Below are 25,888 nucleotides of genomic sequence, written 5' to 3' on the forward strand. Positions count from 1 at the left end.
GCTCTTCAGAGGTAGAGTGACTTCAAATCCTAGCTCTCAGCAACTTCCTTAGCCATCCGGTGGTTAGGACTCTGAGCATCCAATGCAAGGAAAATGGATTCTTATTTGTTTATTTGGTTGTTCAGTGTCCGACTCTTTGTGACCCCATGGTCTGTTCCATGCAGGTTCCATCCCAGATCTCACTTTCCTTGTGACACGGAGGAAACTGGAGAGTGATGCGCTGGCTGGAGGATGCATCCTGGTTGCTGGTCTGTCCTCAATGCCTGTGTTGATTGACAGTCACTGACTTTGCAGATCTTATAAATACTTTCTTCACACCTGCCTCTCCAAGCACAGGTGGCAATCAACTCGTGACACTCAACTTGTGACTTTCCAAACTGTATTAATATTCTTTGGGAGGGAGAAGCTAACTAAATCCAAGCAACACATCAGAACATAAGGAAGGGCATTTAGATTTGCAGTGAGAGAGAGGGAGGTCAGACATCAAGAGGAATGAATGGCCCGGTGATTATAGTAGATGGTAGAAATAGGAAACTAAGTCTAAATGTTTCTTCTTCATTTTTAAAAAAATCCAACACAGATCCCTCTCCCTTGGCTAGCACCTGGAGGTGAGGGGGTTGAAGAGATCTTGCAGATCACTTGGACAAGCTTCAACCTGAGGTCTAGAGGGTGATTCATCCCAACAGGTCAGATCCTAGAAGGCCCCTGGAAGGCTGGCCGCAGGAGGGAGTGGGGGAGGAAGGCCCAGTACCAGGCAGCCTCTGCTCCGGCTCTGAGGGGGTGGGGAAGGCAAACCCTGGTCATCCCCTGGCTCTGTAGCCCTTTTGTGTAAGTCCTGGCAGGGATGACGTGGGGCTGTGCCTGGGAGCACAGCTGTGGCTCTGCTGGGGAGGAGGCAGGGCCAGGGCAGCTCTGCCCTCCCCGATCCTCCCCTAGGACTTTTTCAGGGGTGGGGACATGCACCCCAAGGGCCTCTCCTTGGCCTGACCCTACTGCAGGGGCTCTCTGTCCCCACCGACAGTGGAGATGGCCAGTTTATTGGGTTCCTCTCTGTCCAGCTGTCTCCCCTCCCTCCTCTTCCTCCTCCTCCAGTTGACTTCCAGCTCTGCAGGTAAGATTTCTCTTTATTCCTGCCCTGGGGAGACTCTGAAAACAGAAAGGCTAGTTTTCCGGGCTCACTTCCTTCAACACATCCTCAAGTTGCCATGCAAGTGATCTTTCCAAAACATAGATGTGCTGACATGGCTCCCCTCAGACACCTTCAGTGCCTCCCTACAGCCTTCAGAAGGGACCCCAACTCCATCATGTGACCTTAACTCAGGGCTTTCCCTGAACTTGGTTCTTACCTATCTTTCCAGCTTTGATTTCTCACCTATCAAACAGGGAATATCATAACAACCTTTTGGAGTTGCTGTCAGGGTTCAATGAGATGAAGCCTGTAACATGCTTAGTCACACTTGTCCCATGGTAAACCTCGATAAATGTTTGTTGAAGTGTCTTGTCACGTTTGAGAGTTCTGTTCCGAGAGTTCTGTTCTGCACGATCAGACACTATTAAGTTTTTACAGAGGAGCCCTACTCTCAGAAGACACATTCCCAACCTCAAGGAGCCACCTAACAGAGGGGGCCTATGCATGCCTTCAGGAAATCTTTGCAGGTCTAATGGAGAAAGCAGCCTCATCTCCCAGTTGCTTCCAGTCTGACAAGGAGATACATCCCACAGATGAAAACAGACTGGGAGCATGTATGGCAAGGTCCAGGAGCTATAGAGAGGGCTGAAGATACAGAGGAAATGAAGAAGAAAATAGAGCCACCTCTAGGGTGATCTCAGAGAAGAATTTGGGACCAGGGTGTGAACAAGAACAGAGAGCTGAGAAATGATAGAGAGGTGGTAGCAGTGAAGTGACCAAAGCAAAACCGCTAAGGGGAAAATAAGAATCAATCCGGCCAAGTTTGAACAGGAAGGCCCATGGGACCATAAAACTGAGCAAGGTTTGGCTGCATTCCTAGGGGCTGGGATGGCCACTGGCTAGAATGATCTATGCAGGGAACTCGCCGTATCTCTCCAAACAGAGACCTTTAAGAAAAACTGAGCTTTTCCCTGGCTCTAGAATTCCATTTAAAAATTAAGCTCCTTCTTTCCCTGTTTGAAGCAGCCCTTCCTTTCCAAGAAGAACTTGTTTGTCCAGGTTCCCTGTGACGCTCAGTTTCTTTTCTTTGGTGTCTTGGACAGGACAGTTCAGAGTAATAGGACCAGGGCACCCCATCCGGGCGCTGGTGGGGGATGAAGTGGAATTGCCCTGTCGCATATCTCCAGGAAAGAACGCTACAGGCATGGAGGTGGGATGGTATCGGCCCCCCTTCTCCAGGGTGGTTCATCTCTACCGAAATGGCAAGGACCAAGACGAAGAGCAGGCACCTGAATACCGGGGCCGCACACAGCTGCTAAAAGACACCATTGCAGAGGGGAAGGTGACCCTCAGGATCCGGAATGTGAGGTTCTCAGATGAAGGAGGTTTTACCTGCTTCTTCCGAGATCACTCTTACCAAGAGGAGGCAGCGATGGAATTGAAAGTGGAAGGTGAGTAGTGTGTGTATCAGTAGGTATCATCTGTTCGATGGCCAAGACTCCTCTGAGCCTCTGACCATTCTCTCAGTTGAGATGAGATCCTTCAACCCAAACAGCTCGCTCCTGGGAATTAACTTCATAGAGATACACACATCAGCACATGGGAATTCATATGCCCACAATGTCTACTACATCATTACTCTACATGAGAAAGAAGCCAGAATCAGAGTCCATACCCAAGAGAAGGGAGTGACTGAGTAAACACTGTTATCCATATAGTGAATATCATGGCGCCATGTAAAAAATTGCTTTAGAGCCCTACCAGACAGCCTGGAGGCATTTCACAAGGTATTGTTGGATAATAGACGACAGCTACAGAATATAGGGAACAGGACAAAACCTTATGTTTTATGTAAGAGAAACATAAAAAGACATCAGTAAGAAAGTTAATATGGTTCACTTTGGGGGAAAGAAGGGAGGATAGGGTGTGATTCAACAAAAGGAAAAACAACCGTAATTTTATCCATATCATCATACTTATCATTTATATAAAAATGTATATATAATGTGTACATTTGTGGGTATGCCTAGGGAAATTTTTTTATTTTAAATAGAAAAAAATGATAAATGAAAGCAGCAGAATCCAGAATAATCCATTTGTGTGTTATTTTGTGCTACTCAAGGGGAATATGAATTATCTAAAAGTTAATCGAAGTATCCAAGTGGACTTTTTCCCTTCTTGTTTTGCTTTGTATTGTCTTTTTATTTATTTGTTATGAATAACAGCCCTATTCCTAAGGAGTCAAATTGATCAAATCCTATTACAACAAATTCCTCAGTTGATGTGTTTGTGGTGTTTTATTAGATGAGGTACCTTTTTGAAGAATATATTCCTGATAAACATAGCTGCAAGGGAGTTAAACAAGTAGAACAAATGTCTGAATATATTCATAGAAAGAGATGTTACCTATAGATTTTACCTCCATTGCTTCCTTTCTCCAGAATTTTATTGCAGTATGTTTTGTGTAATGGATGACTTTGAAATTTTGTTTTTTTATCTATCCCTGAGGAGTTAAGATGTATACAAGGAGGGGGGGATTTGAAAGTTAATTGCTATTTAATCAAGGATCAAAAATATTTTGAGGCCAGAGCCTCAGGTCATTTTCCTTCCCTCCTCCCCACCTGCAGCACAAACATCAGACAATCGATCACTTTTGTGTCTCAAGGGCCACTGTCGCAGTGCTGGGACCAGAAGATGGCATTGTATGTGGGATAACAAAGCACTGTTTCTACAGAGGGATTTCAGGCATGTGAAAATAGCTTTGTGTGGCACAGAATGTTCTTCATACAGCTGTTCTTACTGGGGGATTTTTACCTGCAAGGGAGTCTAAGAGTGAGGACCTCTCCAGTTGGCTGGTTTTCCTCATTCCTGTTCAATAACTTCCTCCTTGCTCAAAAACTGCCTCCCCCAATACATTTCCCATCCCCACTCCCTCAGAAAAAAAAAAAAGAAAAACCTCCCTGGGGAGAAAGTTTTCCGTTGGGTGGATTTCCATAATCCAACCTACTTCCTCCTGTCTCATAATCTGCATGCCTGAGTCTTAAAAAAAAAAAAAAAAAAAAGAGTATTTTATATGAGACCACTCACCTAGCCTGTGGCTCCAGGAAGCCAAGACAAATTTAGGACTGAAAGCGGTAAGCATGTGACTGCCAAATTTCAGGTGTAATTGGTGGTTTAGTCACTAAGTCATGCCCAACGCTTGCGATCCCGTGGACTATAGCCTGTCAGGCTCCTCTGTCCATTGGATTCTCAGGTGTAATTACCTTCCCTTTATCTCTGCTGCTGCTGCTGCTAAGTCGCTTCAGTCGTGTCCAACTCTGTGTGACCCCATAGACGGCAGCCCACCAGGCTCCCCCATCCCTGGGATTCTCCAGGCAAGAATACTGGAGTGGGTTGCCATTTCCTTCATGCCTGCATGAAAGTGAAAAGTGAAAGTGAAGTCGCTCAGTCGTGTCCAACTCTTAGCGACCCCATAGACTGCAGCCTACCAGGCTCCTCCATCCATGGGATTTTCCAGGCAAGAGTACTGGAGAGTTTCTAATCTCACTTTCCAACTTTACATTTTTCTTGTCAATTTTACGATTTTGTTACTAGTTGTCCCTAAATCTTTCCTTAAACTCTTCATTATGAAACTGTAAAATAGTCCCAGGAGTAGAGAGATTCTTATGAGCCTCCCAGTTCCCATCACCTGACTGCAGCAGTTATGAACCAGGGACAGACAACCTGTTTCACTCAACCACACTCATCAACTTCCTCCCCAGTTGAATTACTCAGGCAAATCCTAGACAGCAGTATCATGTCATTTGCTAAATCTTCAAGAATTTATGTCTCAAACAGAAAAACTCATCAAACAAAACAAAATCATAACCAAAATATTAGTTACATCTTTAAACTTTAACAAAAATTCTTATTTAATACTCAGTCTGTGTTCACATTTTTCTGATTATTTTATAAATACATTTTTGCAGTTGGTTTGCTTGAATCCAATCCAAACAAGATCCACAGGCAGGTATTCGCCCTGTAGACCTCTCCATGATTTCATTCCCATGTTGTTCAACAGGGTGTTCCATACGCTTTATTTCCTGTGAACTCATCAATTAGAATATGCACCATCAGATTCAGATTCATTTGATCTGTTTTGTCAGGCATATTTCATAGGTGATGCTATATACTTCACATCACTTTACATCAGAAGTCTCACAATGTTTGCTTTTCTCTCATTTTGTGATTCTAACCCTTTGTTAAAATATAAAAGGTGTACAAAGAAAGGAACTAAAGTATGCAGTTGCTAAATCATGTTGTTCCAGGTTACTTCTGATAAGAACTTTGAAAGCAGAGTTGACTGTGTTTTCTCCTGGGGGACACAGTAACAGACAAGAACCTGAAACTACAGCTTGAAGGGTGGTATTTTTACCTACGAAACCAGTTTGAGGGTTTTTGCTGTGACTTAATGCCTACCCTGATGTCAGTATCTTTATTTAGCCCCCTAAGTGAGTAAGTGAAATTCGCTCAGTCATGTGGGACTCTTTGCGACCCAATGGACTATACAGTCCATGGAGTTCTCCAGGCCAGAATACTGGAGTGGGTAGTGTTTCCCTTCTCCAGGGGATCTTCTCAACCCAGGATCGATCCCAGGTCACCCGCACTGCAGGCGGATTCTCTACCAACTGAGCCACAAGGGAAGCCCTTAGCCCCCTAAAGCAGAGAACAAAATGAAAAGCGTAGTCCCTGCACGCTGAGACTACACCAGGAAAGCTTTGAGGCACTGAAGGGCAGACTCTAAAATGGGCACTAGATGGCACCAGAAAGGCAAAGATTACCCCCTCTCTCTTTACCCTTTCCAGTCCATAACTACCAAATCCATGGATTCCACTTTCTCAAAATCTCCAGAACAGAGGTTCTGAACTTTTCTTTGCGTCACGCACCCTTTTGTCGGACTGGTAAAGTCGATGGACCCCTTCTCAGAAGGATATTTGAAACGAATAACATACGTGTACTAAAATAGTTATCAAAATCCTGTTGCTCCAGGTTACTTTTAAATAAGATATGGGGTGGCCCTGATCAGAGTGTCATTTCAAAACGGTGAACATAAGCGATATTTTGAGATTTCTGCACCAACTGTGATATGAAAATAGTTGTGCCTTTTAAGGATGAGAAAGTCTCAGGTTCTGTACATATTGTTTCAGAGTGTTACCTACAACATAATTACTAAAAAGACTTTTTCTCCTGTTTAAGTTCACCTCAATTTCCTACACTGTCCTAGTTCAGGCTGATGTTTTTTACTTTCACTCTTATCATAGCCTCTTAATTGACTCCCCATTCCTCCCCCCATCCTGCAGTCGGTGTGTCAGATCTTGTTACTCCTCATCAAGGAATCCTTCAGAGTACCCCCGTGACCTTGCAGGTCAGATCTAAGTCCCTTGTGTGGTTCTCAAAACTCTCCAAGACTTGCCCAATATATAGACTCCTGTCATTCTAAACTACCAGCCCTGCCTGGAAACGACCACTTTTCCTTTAAGCCTAAGCTCAGATGTTGGTTCTGAGTCATCTTTGGGCACTGTGCTGGCTGTTGAGGATGAGCACTGGGCCTCCCTGGTTCTGCCTTTCAGATCCCTTCTACTGGATCAACCCTGGCGTGCTGGTGCTCATCGCGGTCCTGCCAGTGCTCCTCCTACAGATCACCATGGGCCTCGTCTTCCTGTGCCTGCAGCGCAGACTCCGAGGTACGGGCTGGAGGGCGGCTGGCGGGGGGCCGTCCCCGAAGTGCCTGGCCTCTTGGAGTGTGGTCAGCTGATATCTATTTTTGAGGGACTTCTGGGTTCAGAACTGCATAATGACAAGTTTTATATCTTGCTGAATGTAAATATCATTTGGGCAACAGGACCTTTAGCTTCCATAAGAGGTAGAGCTGACATACAATAACCCCATTTTACAGAGGAGGCAACTGAGGCCTGGAGTGGTTCAGAGATTTACTCAAGCTGGTACAGCTTGTAAGTGGCAGAGCTCAAACTGAAACCCATTTTCTGGCCCCTGTACCATACACAGCAGCTCATCCTTCTGGGAGAACATGAGCATCAGAATTTGGCAGGTCTGTGTTATTAGGTTTAAGCAAAGATACTGTAAGTAAAAGTCCCTACCACATAATAGGCGTTTCTCCTTCTCCATCCAACACCGAGGACTGGGGTCCAGCTGTCTGAAGCTGCCTCTTGTGCCCAAAAGCGTTCATGTCAAGACTTCTCCCCTCCACCAAGTGTTCCCAAAGCCAAAGCCTATAGGGCCTCCTTCCCCTTCCCATTCCTAAGAGGCTAAAGCAGCAAGGACGGTTTGGAGTATATGAAGGGGTGATATTGGTGGGGTCTTCTCTCCCTATGACCTCATCCCAGATATTCAGTAACCTCTTCACCCACATGGCTGAGGAGAAAGGACCTGACTAGTGCCACCCCACTCCAGTACTCTTGCCTGGAAAATCCCACGGACAGAGGAGCCTGGTAGGCTGCAGTCCATGGGGTTGTGAAGAGTCGGACACGACTGAGCGACTTCCCTTTCACTTTTCACTTTCATGCAGTGGAGAAGGAAATGGCAACCCACTCCAGTGTTCTTGCCTGGAGAATCCCAGGAACAGGGAAGCCTGGTGGGCTGCCGTCTATGGGGTCGCACAGAGTCGGACACGACTGAAGCGACTTAGCAGCAACAGTGGAATTGGGCGGCCTGGGTTTGGGTCCAGCTCAATGACCAGAACCCTCCTCCAAGTCTCAGTTGCCTTGTCTGTGTCAGGCAGAGATAACACCCTCCCTCCTAGAAGGGAGGGGACAGTGTTATGTAAAGTGCCTAATACAGAGCCAGTCACAAAGCAGCTGCTCAACTAAATGTTTAGTTCCTTCTTTCCTCCTTCAGATGGGAAGTAGCTTTAGATTAACAAATTGACAACCCAGCGGGGTGGAGTACCCGTGTGACCCCAGAACCAGCAGGAAAAGGAGCAGAGAGCAGTGGGGGAGGTAATGGTTGGTTTGGGGTGTTGGTAGACATTGCTATCTACCAAGGTTCTCCACTTTCTTTAACCCGGGCAATAGCCAAAGAATGAGCCTGAAGCCCGGGATTCAAACCTGGTTCTCACTCTAAGGATGCTCCCAGGCTGCTGAGAAAAGAGCCCGCACAAAGGCCCAGGGCAGTGGGTGGGGAGGGGCTCCATCTACTGCCTGAGGTAGAATTAACAGTGTTGCCTTTTTCTATTTTAGGAAAACTCTGGGCAGAGATAGGTGAGTTCCAGGCACGTTCCCTCCCCAGACCTTCCTCATAATTGAAATGGTCATTTTCTCTGACCATCTCTGCCTCTGTCCCAACACCCTGTGCTCCCTTGGAGCAAGAACTTCTCTATTTAAAACTCCTAAAACCAGTCGTACAAAGTTTCATTCCTCTTCCCTGCCTTCAGGGAGAGCAGAAGTAAAATCCTACAGCTCCCCTTCCTCCATCATTGTGCACCACTTACAACTACAAACAATTGAAAGTGATTAAATAACAAAGGCTCAGAGGAGAAAGGATCATTGCCAGTGCACTACTAAGTTCATTTGCATTTTTTCTTCTTTCAGAGAATCTCCACCGGACTTTTGGTAAGTTCTGGCAGCCCCCCAGGTCAGCTTGGTGTTTCAGGCAACTCCTGTCACCTGGGGACATAATGACTCCCGGCTCCCGGTTGGTTTTCTCCCTCTCTTGTTCTTTCTTTGAATGTCATCATCTGCATCTAGGGTTGGTTAGATAATAGCATTATTAATTAATAACACTTAGAGCTTCCAGGTGGCTCAGTGATAAAGAATCTGCCTGCAATGCAGGAGATGTGGGTTCGATCCTTAGGTCGGGAAGATCACTAGAGGAGGAAATAACAACTCACTTCAGTATTCTTGCCTGGAAAACCCCACTGTAGACCTGGCGGGCTACAGTCCATGGGTCAGAAAGAGTTGGACATGACTGAGCACACAAGCACACACTTTCATGTGTGGTACTATAACTAACAGCTTCCCAATGTTAACTCATTCTAGGAATTACAAATACTTTATGTACATGATTTTATTTTTTCAGGAATTACAAAGGAGAGAGGTAAACAGAGCCTCTGCACATCAATTTGATTTCTAGTTGAGGAAGTGATACATACACATAAATTAATTAGTGAATGAAAGTACATATACATCATTGACAAATCATGAGGAAAAATGAGTTTTCATGAGTAGAGAATAAGTAACTGACTCCTCGGGGAAGACTTAATGGGGGAAGTAAAGACACCTCCCCCTAGAATGTTGGCCTGGACTTCACTGGCAGTCCACTGCAGAAGACTCTGCACTTCCATTGTAGGGGGTACGGGTTTGATCCCTGTTGGGAGAACTAAGATCCTGCATGCCACACAGCAAAGAAAAAAAAAAAGGTTGGCCCAAGGATATGGTTTCTGTCCTTTTTGTTCACTGCAGATCATCTAGCGCCTAAGGACAATGCCTACAACAGAAGGGCACCCAAACATTTGTTGAGTGGATGTTGCAGAAATTTTAATATGGTCCCTGCCCTGAGCTGCTGCTGCTAAGTAGCTTCAGTTGTGTCCGACTCTGTGCAACCCCAGAGACGGCAGCCCAGCAGGCTCCCCTGTCCCTGGGATTCTCCAGCCAAGAACACAGGCAGCCTTCCCCAGCAGCCTTTGCTTCTGAAGGCTGGAGGTACCCCTGGCTCCACCTTGGCATTTAATCATTGTGTAGAAAAACACACACAGTCTCCAACTCAAAGGGGAGGACCAAGATCTTTGTTTTACAGGATTCAAATAACAAAGGTCTTAACTCTGTACTCTTCAACAGTCTGGTGAAGCCTCACAAACTTCTCCCTTCCCAGAATGTTTTGAAATGTACACATAAAATACAACACATATGATTACAAAGAAAACCATTGTTTTGAAAGTTATCGAAATATAAACAAATTTGTGATTAAAGTAACCAATGTTTCTTTAAATAACAAAACTATAGATTAAATAATAAAATGTAGTGGCAAGTCTAACAATCTGGTATTTCAAAATATTGATAAACAGTATTTTGAGACTTCAGAAACAACTCTGATGGGAATGCTGTTTCCATTGGTGATAAAGTCAGAAGTACCACTGATAACTGATTTGTTATGGTCCTTTTTCAAGAAGAAAAAGCTAAATTCAGTTTGAAGTTAATGAAAATAAAAATGTAGTGCTTTTCTCATGCAAATTCATGAACTCCCTGGATTCTATCCAAACTGTTTTGGCATCCAGGTTAAGAACCCCAATCCCAAAGAAACGCAATAATAAATGGAGGGGGTGGATGGGACACAAGAGGGGAACACGTTCATCCTGTTTGTTTTGTGGCAAATAATTCAGATCCCCACTTCCTGATGGTGCCCTGCTGGAAGATAACCTTATTTGTCATCGTGCCGGTTCTCGGACCCCTGGTGGCCTTGATCATCTGCTATAACTGGCTACACCGCAGACTAGCAGGTACAGTGTTGGGGCAGCAGTCGGGACCACTGAGCTGGAGGGATCAAGCAGCCCTGAATGGGAAACTTAAAGAGGGTGGATGGGAGCAGGGTTCAAGATTCAGAGCCGGAATGTCCTTCCTGCTCTGTCCCCGTGGCCAACCCCAGACTCCTCAGAGAATCCAAGAAGCGAACCACTTATTGAGACCTGAGGGGTCTCTTAGTGGAAGGGGGGAGGGGCGTGACTACAAAGTCCACAGGGAGGATGTGGGAGGAGCCAATCATCTTCCACTCATCACCTATTTCTCTTTGTTTTCAGGGCAATTTCTTGAGGAGCTAAGTAAGTTTTCTTCACTTTCTTAAAAGCTGAAAGCAAAAGACAGAGAGCAGCAGCAGCAAGGGGAAGAGGGGGCTACTGAGGGATCAAAATCCAAGAGGAAAGGAAGGGGCTGGCGAGCCTGGGTGGAGGGATGTCTCCTCCTGGGGGATGGGAGCTGAAGGCCATCTAATCTGCTGCCTGATCTGTCCCAGCTAGGAGCCCCACTATCAGGAATCCCACTCCAACTGCCTCCTTTCCCATTCATTCATCCATTCCCTACAGCAGCTGCCCTGGGCCTCACCTCTGATGCTGGGTGGCTCCTCAGGGTCTTTCTTCTCTCTGGTTTAACAGTTTCATGACAGGAACTGTTGACAGCTTTTTCAAGTTATTTTCTCCTCCTTCTAGGAAACCCCTTCTGAAGGATACCGCATCTTGGCTGGGATGAAGAAGAGCCTGGCTGGTCCAAGGATCAGTCCTTGGGGATGTCACATCCATTGAGTTGCACATTCACTGGCCTCCCTCCACGCTGCAGGGACATTGCAATCTGCATTTCCAGGAATGCTCTGAATTCCAAACAGGATTGACTTCTCTTCTGTTTTACCTTGTCTGTCCCTTTCCCCAGCTCCTTCCCTCCTCTCCCCCTTTTTACTGCCCACATCATTCTGCTCCTTGGTCTATCTTCCACCTGAAGTCCTCTAGGGCTACAGCCAGGCAGGTGTTCTTCTCTCTGTCAGAGGACACCTGTGCTGCAGAGTAACACAGACAAGTGGGTCTCTGCCATGAAATGGAGACTAGGAACCTCCTCGTTGCAAATTACAACACATCAGCTTTGCAAATGGTGGTCATTTCTTCCAAAATCTCAGCCCTGGTAGGCAGAGCTGAGGGGTGTGAAGGGTTGAAGAGAAGGTGCAGGAAAAGTCCACAATATCCAAGAGAGAGCCAAGTGACCTGCAGAGTGAGGACCTGGGGAGAAATCCATGGAGTGCTGGCCAGAGCTCCATCTTGCTTGAGTGGCTCAATGAGGAGCCAGGGGAGCAAGGGATGAGAACGGAGCAACATGCCTGCTTTCAAACACCTCCCTTCTACTTCCACACCCCGTCCAGATGGGCCCCTCAGACTTTCCCTTCTCTCATTCTTTCCCTCTCATCTTCATACCTAATGGAGATCCACTGTCTTTTTGAACAATTACTACTTGATGGTCTATCAGACACAAAGAAACAAGCTAGGTGCTAATTAATAACAATACAAGTTTCCAAGTGCCACTTTTTGTCCCCTTTCCTTTCTGTATGTCCTCTACTATCCCTTCACCTCTCTTCCTTTATCCCAGTCTCCTTACCCTGGAGGTCATTCCTCTGGAAAACCAAACAAAGACCTCAGGCAGACAGGCCATTCATTTCCCTTCCAAGACCTTCATTGCCTTATCTGCTTTCTTTCTTCTGTGTGCCTTGTCCTCTCCCTTCCTCCCCTTTCCTGAGGGTCTGGATCCAGGAGAAAGATCTATTTCCTTCCCTGCCACAGCAGAGGCATTGGGAAAGAAGCCAAGCCACTGACCCAGGATGGCCCAGCACTTGTGGGGACTGCCCAGGAATAGCCCCTTGCTTCTGTAGCCCCCCCAGTGACCCAAAAGGTCCTCTTTCTCCCCAAAGCAGACGTCGCATATAGGGCAACAGTAGACCCTCTGCTTCCAGTGAGTCTGCTGGTGCCGGATCAGCCCGGAGAATAAAGTGAAGGACTTGCCACAGTGGAAGCAGCGGTTGGACTGTTCTGTGAAGTGGACCTTCTGATGACTGGAGAGACGGGTTTTCTTGCTAAAAGTTAAGGGACAATGAGGGCAAGAGAAGACCTTGAGTCTTGAAGGCTTCTCTGGGTGAGAGTTGGACTTGGTGTTCAGGCGAGTGGCTCGCATGTTGGCTGCCAGGGTCCTGGTCACAGGCTCTGGGGCTGGGGTCCTGGTCACAGGCTCTGGGGCTGGGGTCCTGGTCACAGGCTCTGGGGCTGGGGTCCTGGTCACAGGCTCTGGGGCTGGGGTCCTGGTCACAGGCTCTGGGGCTGTAATAACTGGGGCCTGAGCTCTCACAGTGATTACCACATTCTTGGTGGCAGGTACCTGGTTCTTGTCTATTGACAGCTGGGGCTGAGTCTTGGGACCCTTGGTTTTAAGTGTGGGTCCTTGGGTCCCAGCCACTGGTGCATGGTTCCCTGTTGCCAGGCCCTGTAATCCAGCTCTGGTATCTGGAGTCCTCACAATATGCTTCTGGTTTCCAGCCCCCAGCTTCTGGCCTTGGTGCGTCTTCTGGTGGCGTTTGAGCTCAGACTGGTCCCTGAAGCACTTCCCACAGAAGGGGCACGCATGGGGCCGGTAGCCCAGATGGACACGGCGGTGACGGCTCAGTCCAGAAGCATCACAGTAGGTCTTGCCACAGAGTGAGCAACGGTAGGGCCTCTCCCTGAGTTGCTTGCGCCGGCCAGAGCTGAGGTTCTTGGGGTTCTGGAAGGACTTCCCACACTGGGCGCTGTTGTGAACAAGCTGGTGGTTATAGAGGCTGGAGCGCTTGCTGAAGCACTTGCCACAAGTATGACAGGTAAAGGCTGGCCGAGCCCAGGATTCTGGCAACGCTGGCGTCTTGTCCGGGGACCCAGCTGGAGGAGAGGTTGGGCCCAAGCCTCTGTGAGCAAGGGAGGCCTTCTTGTCATCAACAGTCCCCTCATTTCCCAAACTCTGACTCTGTTCTTGGCGTTCCTCCTTCTTGCCTCCTGGAGGGAATGAGGAAGAATGATGGGATTCATCATGACAGCCCTGACACAGCTGTCTGTTCAGTCCACACTGCTTCCTCTCCCACCCGACACTCACCCTCACTCTTACACCTCAGAGACCAGAGATACGAATAAACTTTTGGGTTTTCAAATTAAAAGCAAATAAAAACTTAACTGGAATCTTCCAACAATATCGGAGATCAAAATTTTAACCACATTTCTTGAAATCCATTTCTTTTCATTTTCTTTTTTCAATTACTAAAGTATAGTTTATTTACAATGCGTGTGTTAATTCCTCTCATTTGCAATATTGATCATACTCCCAGACACCCCAGATACCCACAGGTGACTTCATAATATATCATAAGGATTGGGACACTTGGATGACCAGAGGTGCTATTAAGAATCAAGCTAAGGTGAGAAGCATAAACCAGAACTGTCTCAGCAAACCAGGAGTGGGGTCAGCTCAGACTTAAATTTCTCTCAAGTCCTTATTCTACTCTCAGGAACAAGTCATCCTTAGTCCAACTCAGCATCAAGCTTATCTCCCATCCCTTTCTTTTTCTCTTGGGAAGGACTTTTTAATCAAGAGGCTACCGCTGCCATAAGCAACTGACATGGAATCTCTCAGTCCCTGGAAACTGAAGATATTCACTTGTCCCGAGTGGCTCAGATACTCATCTTCTTAAAGCCAGGGGACTTGAGCAGATGATGTCCAGGCAGGAAGGATGCAAGCTAGGACCAGGTATAAGAGCCCTGTTCCTCTTAGGCATTTCCATCCTCCTGAGGCATCCTGGGCCCTTTTCACCCTCCTCTCTCCTTTGCAATTCTCACCTGAATGAAAGCCTTCTCCATTCGGGGAACAGAGATCTGCTTCCCACTGTTTCTCTTCTTGCTCAAGCTTGGCGATCAGATCTAGATTAGACAGAAAGATTCCATCTGGGGAATGGGAAGGAGAGGAAGAGCTGAGGTCCCAGGCTCAGCCCCTTCACGCCTCATGGGGACAACAGGCTCCCTTCTTGCATATCTGTGGTTTAAGAGCCATAATCTGGGACACGTAAGTGCTGGGAGGAGACACACAAAAGGCCAGATTCCAACAAAGTGCCGGGTCCATACGACTCAGTAAATACTGGCTGGGTGAATAGGCAGATTTGCATTCTTTGAAGACACTGTTATCATGTTACAAGTGTTATCTTTGCCTTCATGCAAGCTTTCATTCCTTCTTTCACCCTGAGCCTAGTAACCCAGATCTTTCCCACCTGGAACATAAAGAACCAAAACCAAGGATCAGTGAAGATAATTGTGAGCTGATCTACCTATCCAGGGAAACCAGATGTTCCAAAGGCCTGGGACAGAAAGCTTGTGAGGAACTCCAGCCTCTTACCTACAGACATCAGGTTTCTGACAGTCTCTGATATAACATCCTGGTAGAGGACCCTCTGACTGGCATCTAGACATTTCCACTCTTCCTGGGTGAAGTTCACTGCCACATCCTCAAAGGTGACTGGCTTCTGGAAGAAGAGGAAAGATTCGGGGAGCTTGTATACAGACAGACAGACATCCAGTCTAAAGGTTCAGAACACTAAGAGAAAAGGAAAACCATGGAAGGAGAGAAGAAATAGGAATAGGAAAAGACGAGTACAAAGTCAGCAACTTTAATGTACAGACAGGAAAGGAAGGGTGGAGAGGAAGGGGGAACAATGCAGGGGGAGAAGGGAGGGGTATGTACGAATGCAAGTAGGGAGGATGAAAGGCTGCCACTCTGATGAATTTCAGCAAGTAGTCCTTGAAGGATTCCAGGTTGGTATGGAATCTGAAAAAAGGACTCGGAGCCCCTTCTCCTGGATGCTTTACAGCTTGGAACCCTCTGAGACTCCATTTGGTCTGCACACAGGATAATGGATTAAGGAGCTCTTGAAGTCCAGGACCCAGGCCCTCCCTCCCTTCCTCTCACTTGGTTTCCTCACCTTCACCCATGCCTTCCACCAGCACTCTCCCTTCCAGGCTTTCGGCAGACCCTCCTCATCCACCTGAGGGAGCAGCTTCTGTACAGTTTCCACTGGCTTTGGCTGGTCAGACACCTTCTCTTCCATGCTGTCTCTTTTAAGCTTTATCCATGCCTGGTCTGGCCCCCAAGGGTGACTAGGCTCCATCCTGGGGCAATCTACCTTCCAGCGACTGAGGAGATGGAGAGACCCGACAAAGGCCTTTGCAAAGGGTTTGAATTGGCCTCCTATGTCAAAGATATCTGCTCCAAGGGGCTATCTTCCTTTTTCGTTCTGCTGTCCAAACTCTCCTCTTTCACAACTGAGAACACCTTTGATTCCCTTCAAGCCTCAGCCACAGAGTTCAGGGACCTGGTCCCCCTTGCCTCAGCAGTCACTATTCAGTAATGCCAGGTTGCAGCTCTGCAGGTGTCGTCTGCCTTCTGCTTCACCCTGCTTCTAGCTGCTGCCCACCTCCAGGAACCTGAGGTCAGAGAGAAACAAAACTTATCAGTAAGAGGAGGGACAACAGCTTCCTAATTTGGTCAGGAAACACCAAGAGTTATTGAACCTCTTATTTGTACCTAAAACCTCTCAGTATTGCCTCATGAGGTAATGATTAATAACCTCATTTTAAGTAATCTAAAGTACAGAGATGCTAGGTAATGTGCTCAGGGATGCTCCCAGTCCACAGCAGAGTTAATGTTCAAAGCCTGGACTCTATCACCAAGGACAAGATTCCCGCTGTCCCAAAGCCCCCTCTAGGGTGGCAGTATGGTATTCTAGAAAGAAAGCCTATGCCTGAGGTAACCAGCCCTGGTTCTGTCACAAACAGCCTTGGGCAAGTGTCTTCATTCCGATGTGGTTTTACTGGAAAATAAAATTAAAGGAGACTCTAAGATCCCATCTAAAATCATTCTGTGAATTTTTAATACATACAGATCCTTGTAAAGAATGATAAGGAAGGGACTTTCCCTGTTGGCCCAGTGGTTAGAAGTCCAGGCTTGATCCCTTATGGGGATCCTGCACGCCCCACATTAGTTAGTTTAACGATAGTTAAAATAAAAAAGGCCGGTAACAGCCCACCAATCAACACTTACACAGGACTCCCAGGGAGACAGCCCTGGAGCTCCGGTCCAACCGGGGAAGTTCCTGCTCTGCCCAAACATGGCGGAACTCCCACCTCCTTCTGCGGACTGCCACTCACCCCTCTAGGCCTCCCTCCAGATGGAATGAATGGAATGAAAAGAATGAAGACTTACAAACCTGTTGACGTTCTTCCTTTCACTTTTTTGAAAGGTGGTAGAACTGAAAATGCCAGAAAGGAAAGGGGCGTTCAACAATGAATAGGACTGCTAAAAAGAAAGCTGACAGGAAAGGTGCATTTCTTAGGAGGTGAAGTTGGACCCTCCCTCCCTTCGCTTCAAGCCCATCCATAATCAAGCGGTGAGATGGTGCAGATCTGGATTATTCTCCTACTAGCCCGTGGAACACAGTAAAAGTAACACTTCAAAAGTCTCTATAATCGTATCCTCAAAGTTCTGGCTCTCTTGTTTTCCCTCAGGAAAGACCCACCCTTGTAAGTCTTTCTCAAAAGCATTTGCTGGGGGTGGTGGCCAGGGGCGCTCGGTCCAGATTCTAGGCTGGTTGTCTGGTTTGGGGAGAAAGCGTGACTATGGAGTCTGAATTTCTGGCTGCTGCCGCCTGCCCCTTGCACGTTGACCTCGATAGTACTTTCTACATCCACTCGCCCCAGAGCACAAACCGGTTGGCCGGCTAGTGCAAGGCGGCTGGGATAACACGACTCTAGGCGCAGACCTGTTTATCAGTTCAGGGCCCGTCCCCACCCTTCCAAGAACGTAAACCCCTCGAGGGACTGTGTCGCCATTTTCCAGTGCTCTGAGTCCACCCGATCTCTAACCCCAAACCCGTCCAGTGTTTCCTGTAGCGATTCTGAGAACCACTGAAATCCCCTACACCCGCTCCAGGCTTCGGGGGTCCGCCCTCGCCGCCACGCTCGCCGCTGCTTCAGCCACTGGAGTTTTGTGCCCTCCGGCCAAGCAGAACGACCCTCGGGCCTTCGCCCTTCTCATCCGGCCTTCGGGTCTCTGCTCGGTCCTAGCTCTGCCCGGTCAGATCGCGGGCCCACGGCGCTCACCTCCGGCCACTGCGCGCCCGGCTTCGGACCCCAGCCTCGGAGGCTCCCGCGGGCAGGGACGGAGAGTTGCGCTCACGATTGCGTGGCCCGCTCCTCAGTACCCACTGAACCGGCCCCGCTGACGGGAACTGCACTGCCCGATTCCCGTCTGCCCCGAAACCTCGTTGCTGGTACACCGACTTTTTCAACACGTGCTAGCAGCCCGTGCTCTTGGCCGAATCCCCAGGGAGTGAGTGGTCGCCACACGGGACCACACCCTGACCAGTCCAGGTTTCCCCAGGGGCCTTCAGGGCTTGGAAACTCCTCCAGGACTAGGGGCGCGATGCTCCCCTCGCCTGCCGAGGTCAGGGGCGGAAGATCGCAGGACAAACCTTTCACTAGCCTCCACCACCGCGAGCTCAACTCCCCGCTGCCCTTACTCACCCGCCGCTGCCGAGGACCTGGGCTCCAGGACGTAGGACTTCCGGTGGGCCAGCGGCTAGCCGCTCCAACTCAGCGCAAATGTACCGGGAGCCCGCGACCCCGCCCCGGCCCTGCCAGGACCCCGTTCCGGCCCCACTCTCCTCGCCGGTTTCCGCAGACCCACGGCGTACCCTGCCTGGCTTTGCTTGTGGGACCGCCAAAGTCAAGAGTTCAAAACAATCTAGGAAGCTTAAAGGAAAAAGGATCCGCCCATCCCACTAGCCCATCCCTCCTACCAATTGTAGCTGCTGGTCCCACCCAGGGCTAGGATCTCATTCCCAGTCTTAACTCACTCTTGGGAGAAAAGGGATTGAATTATTTCTGATGAAAACACACAGTTGGGCTACCCAAGTGGCTCAGTGGTAAAGAATATGTTCGAAGCTCGGTCATGTCCAACTCTTTGTGACCCCTTGGACTCTAGTCCACCAGGCTCCTCTGTCCATGGAATTCTCTAGGCAAGAATACTGGAGTGGGTTACCATTCCTTTCTCCAGGGGATCTTCCTGACCAAAGGATCAATTCCACCTCTCCTGAACTGGCAGGCGGGTTCTTCACCACTGTAGCTGAGATGGTAAAGAATCTGCCTACAACGCAGAAGACCTGGGTTTGATCCCTGGGTTGCGAAGATCCCCTAAACAAGGAAATGGCAACCGACTCCAGTATTCTTACCTGGAAAATCTCATGGATGGAGGAGCCTGGCTACAGTCCATGGGGTCACTAAAGAGTCTAACAGGACTTAGCAACCAAACAACAACAAAAACACACAATCACCAACCACCATCACCTAGAGCCCAAAGGGGGAAAATGAGACCTTCATGGGCCCCCAGAAGGAGACCTGGAGGCACATAGCACCTTAGAAAAGCAAAGACAAAGGGGGAGAACACACACTGTGACTTAGATGATAACAGCATGCATGTGGCCCAGAGAGGACCATGCCCAGGGAAAGTTCTACTTAACCTTGGCTGCTTATCTGGTTTCTCAGCAATGTTTTTTTTTGTTTGTTTTGTTTTAATCTGCTCAACAGAAATTACATTTATTCTTTCCACTTAATTAGCACTTATCATAAACCATTTTGTATCATGATCATGTTTGACATGTCAACATTGGCATGGGGTTTTACAATTTACCAAAAAAAACCTTGAAAATATAGCCTCCATTAAATCCTCATAAACATCTTGTGAGAGGTTGGAATTGTTACTCTGTCTTTATAGGTAAACAGGCTCAGAGATGTTGAGCCTTGCCAAAGCCCACATCTGGCTTCACGGGACAGGAAACCAGACCCTGCTTTGAAGTCTGCACACTGGAGTCTTGACTCCTTGGTTAGTACTGGATGGTTAGCAAATGTGGGGTGGGGAAGGGGGTTTGCTTATTTTTTTTTTTTAATATTTATTTATGGTTTTTCTTGACTTCCTACTTCTGCATTCCAGTCCCCTACAATGAAAAGGATATCTTTTTGGGTGTTAGTTCTAGAAGGTCTTGTAGGTCCTTCATGGAACTGTTCAACTTCAGCTTCTTCACCGTTACTGGTCAGGGCATAGACTTGGATTACTGTGAATTCAAGTTTGCCTTGAAATTATGGTTTGCCTTGGAAAATAACAAGCTAATAGAGTTCTGCCACGAGAACGCACTAATCATAGCAAACACCCTCTTCCAACAACACAAGAGAAGATTCTACATGTCGACATCGCCAGATGGTCAACACCAAAATCAGATTGATTATATTCTTTGCAGCCAAAGACAGAGAAGCTCTACACAGTCAGCAAAAACAAGACCGGGAGCTGACTGTGGCTCAGATCATGAACTCCTATTGCCAAATTCAGACTGATATTGAAGAAAGTGGAGAAAACCACTAGACCATTCAGGTATGACCTAAATCAAATCCCTTATGACTATACAGTGGAAGTGAGAAATAGATTTAAGGGACTAGATCTGTTAGAGTCCCTGATGAACTATGGGCAGAGGTTCATGACATTGTACAGGAGACAGGAATCAAGACCATCCCCAAGAAAAAGAAATGCAAAAAAGCAAAAGGGCTGTCTGAGGAGGCCTTACAAATAGCTGTGAAAAGAAGAGAAGCAAAGAGCAAAGGAGAAAAGGAAAGATATACCCATTTGAATGCAGAGTTCCAAAGAATAGCAAGGAGAGATAAGAAAGCCTTCCTCAGTGATCAGTGCAAAGAAATAGAGGAAAACAATAGAATGGGAAAGACTAGAGATCTCTTCAAGAAAATTAGAGATACCAAGGGAACATTTCATGCAAAGATGGGCTCAATAAAGGACAGCAATGGTATGGACCAGAAGATATTAAGAAGAGGTGGCAAGAATACACAGAAGAATTGTACAAAAAAGATCTTCATGACGTAGATAATTACGATGGTGTGATCACTCACCTAGAGCCAGACATCCTGGACTGTGAAGTCAAATGGGCCTTAGGAAGCATCACTATGAACAAAGCTAGTGGAGATGATGGAATTTCAATTGAGCTATTTCAAATCCTGAAAGATGATGCAGTGAAAGTGCTGCACTCAATATATCAGCAAATTTGGAAAACTCAGCAATGGCCACAGGACTGGAAAAGGTCAGTTTTCATTCCAATCCCAAAGAAAGGCAGTGCACAAACTGCCACACAATTGCACTCATCTCACTCGCTAGTAAAGTAATGCTTAAAATTCTCCAAGCCAGGCTTCAGTAATATGTGAACCATGAACTTCCTGATGTTCAAGCTGGTTTTAGAAAAGGCAGAGGAACCAGAGATCAAATTGCCAACATCTGCTGGATCATGGAAAAAGCAAGAGAATTCCAGAAAAACATCTATTTCTGCTTTATTGACTATGCCAAAGCCTTTGACTGTGTGGATCACAATAAACTGTGGAAAATTCTGAAAGAGATGGGAATACCAGGCCACCTGACCTGCCTCTGGAGAAACCTGTATGCAGGTCAGGAAGCAACAGTTAGAACTGGACATGGAACAACAGACTGGTTCCAAATAGGAAAAGGAGGACGTCAAGGCTGTTTATTGTCACCCTGCTTATTTAACTTCTATGCAGAGAACATCATGAGAAACGCTGGGCTGGAGGAAGGACAAGCTGGAATCAAGATTGCCAGAAGAAATATTAATAACCTTAGATATGCAGATGACACCACTCTTATGGCAGAAAGTGAAGAACTAAAGAGCCTCTTGAGGAAAGTGAAAGAGGAGAGTGAAAAAGTTGGCTTAAAACTCAACATTCAGAAAACAAAGATCATGGCATCTGGTCCCATCACTTTATGGCAAATAGAGAGGGAAACAGTGGAAACAGTGGCTGACTTTATTTTTCTGGGCTCCAAAATCACTGCAGATGGTGCTTGCAGCCATGAAATTAAAAGACACTTACTCCTTGGAAGGAAAGTTATGACCAACCTAGGCAGCAGAGTAAAAGCAGAGACATTACTTGCCAATAAAGGTGCGTCTAGTCAAGGCTATGGTTTTTCCAGTGGTCATGTATGGATGTGAGAGTTGGACTATAAAGAAAGCTGAGGGCCGAAGAATTGATGCTTTTGAACTGTGGTGTTGGAGAAGACTCTTGAGAGTCCCTTGGGCTACAAGGAGATCCAACCAGTCCATCCTAAAGGAGATCAGTCCCGGGTTTTCATTGGAAGGACTGATGCTAAAGCTGAAACTCCAATATTTTGGCCACCTAATGCAAAGAGCTGACTCATTTGAAAAGACCCTGATGCTGGGAAAGCCTGAGGGCAGGAGGAGAAAGGGATGACAGAGGATGAGATGGTTGGATTGCATCACCAACTCAATGGACGTGGGTTTGGGTGGACTCCAGGAGTTGGTGATGGGCAGGGAGGCCTGGCGTGCCGCGATTCATGAGGTTGCAAAGAGTCGGACACAACTGAGCAACTGAACTGAACTGATTTATGTTTTGGCTGCACCAGGTCTTTGAGTTGCAGCACTCATCATCTTTATTATTCATAGTTGCAGCATGTGGGATCTAGTTCCCAGATCAGGGATCAAAACCAGTCCCCCTGCACTGAGAGTGCAGAGTCTTAGCCACTGGACCACCAGGGAAGTCCCTAGATATATGTTTTAAATCTGAGTGTTCCCAAGGTACCTGAACCAGTGATCTGCCTTTGCAGACAGATGATGCATGTGGGCAGGCTGAGGAGGCGCCTACAGAGTCAGATGGAAACAGTAGGTAGGTGGAGATGGTGGTGGAGGCAGCCTGTGTTCAGCGGCACCCCTTAGGGTTTCGGGCCTGCCACCTTCCTAACATGGTTACTGGGTACACTTTTCTTTTTTTGAAAAGCCGCATCAGCTTGCTACTGGGCTCCTATTGAAATTAAATACCTAACACATGGAGGCCTTCGGACACTCTTGCTTAATATTCACATTTGGGGGTAGGTCAACTTGGACTCCAGAGAAGGCAATGGCACCCCACTCCAGTACTTTTGCCTAGAAAATCCCATGGACGGAGGAGCCTGGTGGGCTGCAGTCCACGGCGTCGCTAGAGTCGGACACGACTGAGAGATTTCACTTTCACTTTTCACTTTCATGCAGTGGAGAAGGAAATGGCAACCCACTCCAGTGTTCTTGCCTGGAGAATCCCAGGGACGGGAAGCCTGGTGGGCTGCCGTCTATGGGTCGCACAGAGTCGGACACAACTGAAGCGACTTAGCAGCAGCAGCAGCAACTTGGACTCAAGCCGTCCTGGAGTAGGATATGGCAACCCACTCCAGTATTCTTACCTGAAGAATCCCATGGTCAGAGCAGCCCGGTGGGCTACCGTCCCTGGGGTTGCAGAGAGTCAGACATGCTACAACTTGGATTCAACTTCTGACAAAGTGGGAAGGATTTAATAATCCTCACTTGGAAATGGTATATTTAAGGATATGGCTGGCCTGGTCTCAACATCTTTACTTTACATGAAAAAGTGGCAGATATCCCTCTGGGGAAAACTTTACCCCCTACTCTGCCAACTGAAGCAGAGCTGCTGGTTCCATGTGGCTCTCAGTTCACAGAGATTTCCCTAAATTTCTGGCCCTGGTTCACTGTGGTTCAGCTAAATTCAACTCTCTCCCTGGCTGATTCAGCCATTCAGTCTCATTGCCAGTGATGCAGAGCCAAAAATGGCTGTTGTCAGTCCTCTTGGTGGCAGAACTCAAGGCCATTTCATAGGTCTCACCAATAATCCCTTTGATCAACCTTCCTGTAGTTTTACTGCCTCTTGGGCTGTTGCCAACCTATTTGGTCTGCCGCTTGAAAACTAGACTGGTTAGGCATCTCTCTTTGGAGCTGGAAACTGTGGAAATAAATCATAAATGTTTATCTAACCATTTAGAAAGTTCATCCTTAGGTAGGTTGATAAGAAGTCCAGGGCCCTTGAGGAGGAGGGAATCTAGGGCCCCCGAGAAAGAGAAAGGGGTCTGAGGCTCTCAGGGAGGAGAAAAGCACAAATTTTTTTCCTACATTGCTTTGTCTTAGTCAATATAACAATGTATCTTGCTCTAGGACATGTTTCTCCTTAACAAGAACCTTCTGACTAATCTTGTTAAGATGGATTGTTTTGAGAGTGTGTCTGGTAAGACCCTTTACTGTAATAAGGTATATAGCTCCCTTGCAAAGACTGGTGAGCGGGGCACTCTCTGTCCGCCTTCTGATGTCTATGTTAGAAACTTTCTCTGTCCCTCTTTATATTTTAATAAAACTCTGCTACACAAAAGTTCTTGAGTGATCAAGCCTGGTCCCTGATCCCAAAGCTAAATCTTCTTCAGAGATCACGACTCCAAAATCATTCATCGTAAGCTACCACCATCTGGGTCACTCAGGTGAATGCACACAGAATAAGTCTAGTCTCTGATGGGGTTGATTATAATCAAGCTGCAGATGGAAATATGTTTTGTGAACTGTCTCCCCTGCTGCCTGAGTCCATCATCACACCAGACATGGCAAGATATTCACCATCATCAACTAGTAAAGGACTCAGATTTTTTTTCAATATTTACTTACTTAATTTGGCTGCGCTGGGTCTTAGTTGTGGCATGCAGGATCTTCGATCTTTGTTGCTGCATGGCACGTGGGATCTTTAGTTGCAGCATGTGAACTTTTAGCTGCTCCATGTGGGTTCTAGTTCTCTGACCAGGGATCGAACCCAGGACCCCCGAATTGGGAGCTTGGAGTCTTAGCCACTGAACCACCAGGGAAGTCTCAGGACCCAGTTTCTGATTTGGACTTGTGACTACTGTCAAAGGTTGACTTGTCTTACCATGAGTGGGCCACACAGCATGGGGCATTGTCCACACCTGCTCCTGGCAGATGGGCTTCACTGGCTCTTTGAGCCCCTCAAGGGCTATTAGTGTTGTCTCCTGAGTGTTGACACTTTAGGGTGCATGTGTGCTAAGTTGCTTCAGTAGTGTTTGACTCAGTGTGACCCTATGGACTGCAGCCCACCAGGCTCCTCTATCTATGGGATTCTCGAAGCAAGAATACTGGAGTGAATTGCCATGTCCTCATCCAGGGGATCTTCCAAACCCAGGGATTAAACCTGCATCACCTATGGCTCAGCACTGTAGACAGATTTTTTTTACTCACTGAGACACCGGGGAAGCCCACACTTTAGGGTACAGTGCTGTTATTCTAGTCCAGCCTCCTCCATCCATACCATTGAAACTAATGTGTCATGTTTTCGGCTTTCCAGAAAACACAACTTTGATCATATAATTCTGATTTCTCTCATACATGTAAGTAGATAGGTGTGTGTGTGTGTGTGTGTGTGTGTGTATGTGTGTGTGCATGCGCGCGCTCAGTTGTGTCTGACTCTTTGGGACTCCTTGAACTGTAGCCTACCAGGTTCCTCCATCCATGGAATTTTCCAGACAAGAATACTGGAGCAGGTTGCTATTTCCTACTCCTGGGTATCTTTCTGACCCAGGGACTGAACTCACAACTCTGTGTCTCTTGCATTGGCAGGTGGATTCTTTACCACTGTGCCACCTGGGAAGGCCTCACACAACATGATGTGCCTTTTATTGCAAAGCCACTTGACAATGGGATGATAGTCAAGGTATCAATTGTTAATGTTTCCTACTACATTTGTGTTTAAAAATGCCACAGATTCAGACTTATTCTAATTTTCAAGACTTTAGCTTTATTTAAAATATACCAACCTTGTACATCTTACATCCTGAGGCTCAGTTTTCAAGCCACTATGACTTTCATGGTTAGAGATAATATCAGGCATGCTTTAATGAGTTAAAATCTTATCTCATGTTAAGTGACAGTATGAGGGTTATAGTAATTATCTTCTTTGTCTCCTGCTCTGTGACCTGATAATCTGTTTCTATTTTGGACTTTCTTTTTAAAAAAAGAAAAAATATATATATATATATATATTTAGCTGCCTCAGGTCTTAGTTGTGGCATACAGGATCTTTGATCTTTTAGTTGCAATATGTGGAATCTAGTTCCCAGACCATGAATTGAACTCAGGCTCCCTGCACTGGGAGCGAGAAGTCTTAGCCACTGGGCCACCAGGAAAGTACCTAGTTTGGACTTTCTTAAACCCTCAACTGTTGGCTCAGCTTAGCCTAAGACTCAGAACTTGTTCGATCCTAAGTGGAGACCAATTCAA

The 25,888-nt window shown here is 47.0% G+C and overlaps 2 protein-coding genes across 14 annotated transcripts in view; one reads left to right on the forward strand and one right to left on the reverse strand.

The window, feature by feature from the left end:
- ZFP57 (ZFP57 zinc finger protein) overlaps positions 1-25,888 on the reverse strand; it is a 33,443-nt gene that overhangs the window by 3,812 nt on the left and 3,743 nt on the right. Inside the window, exons 1-6 of one of the 12 annotated variants that reach the window (XR_006544739.2) lie at positions 18,237-18,473; positions 15,638-16,139; positions 15,055-15,181; positions 14,505-14,609; positions 11,218-13,670; positions 3,667-4,540 (exon numbers count right to left, since the gene is read on the reverse strand). Coding sequence is in view for 10 of the 12 variants with exons in the window: in XM_044928347.2 (XP_044784282.2) it covers positions 12,307-13,670; positions 14,505-14,609; positions 15,055-15,181; positions 15,638-15,823 (1,782 nt within the window). In the remaining 2 variants the exon portion in view is untranslated. Of the gene's footprint in view, positions 1-3,666; positions 4,541-9,172; positions 13,671-14,504; positions 14,610-15,054; positions 15,182-15,637; positions 16,140-16,755; positions 16,778-16,917; positions 16,964-17,813; positions 18,156-18,184; positions 18,204-18,236; positions 18,474-25,888 lie in introns of those variants that run through there. The other 11 variants (XM_044928381.2, XM_044928347.2, XM_044928349.2 and 8 more) reach the window with 11 other exon arrangements.
- On the forward strand, positions 974-11,539 carry MOG (myelin oligodendrocyte glycoprotein). 2 transcript variants are annotated; one of them, XM_006061634.4, is made up of 8 exons: positions 974-1,111; positions 2,233-2,580; positions 6,739-6,852; positions 8,365-8,385; positions 8,716-8,736; positions 10,503-10,619; positions 10,917-10,937; positions 11,322-11,539. In XM_006061634.4, exons 1-8 carry the CDS (start codon positions 1,027-1,029, stop codon positions 11,333-11,335), a joined length of 741 nt encoding a protein of 246 aa, XP_006061696.2. In that variant the 5' UTR covers positions 974-1,026; the 3' UTR covers positions 11,336-11,539. The 2 variants fall into 2 exon arrangements, with proteins under 2 accessions (XP_006061696.2, XP_006061695.2); XM_006061633.4 differs by lacking the exon at positions 11,322-11,539 and having other exon boundaries at positions 10,917-11,053.

Source organism: Bubalus bubalis, chromosome 2 (genome assembly GCF_019923935.1).
Source record: "Bubalus bubalis isolate 160015118507 breed Murrah chromosome 2, NDDB_SH_1, whole genome shotgun sequence".
NCBI classification, from domain to species: domain Eukaryota; kingdom Metazoa; phylum Chordata; class Mammalia; order Artiodactyla; family Bovidae; genus Bubalus; species Bubalus bubalis.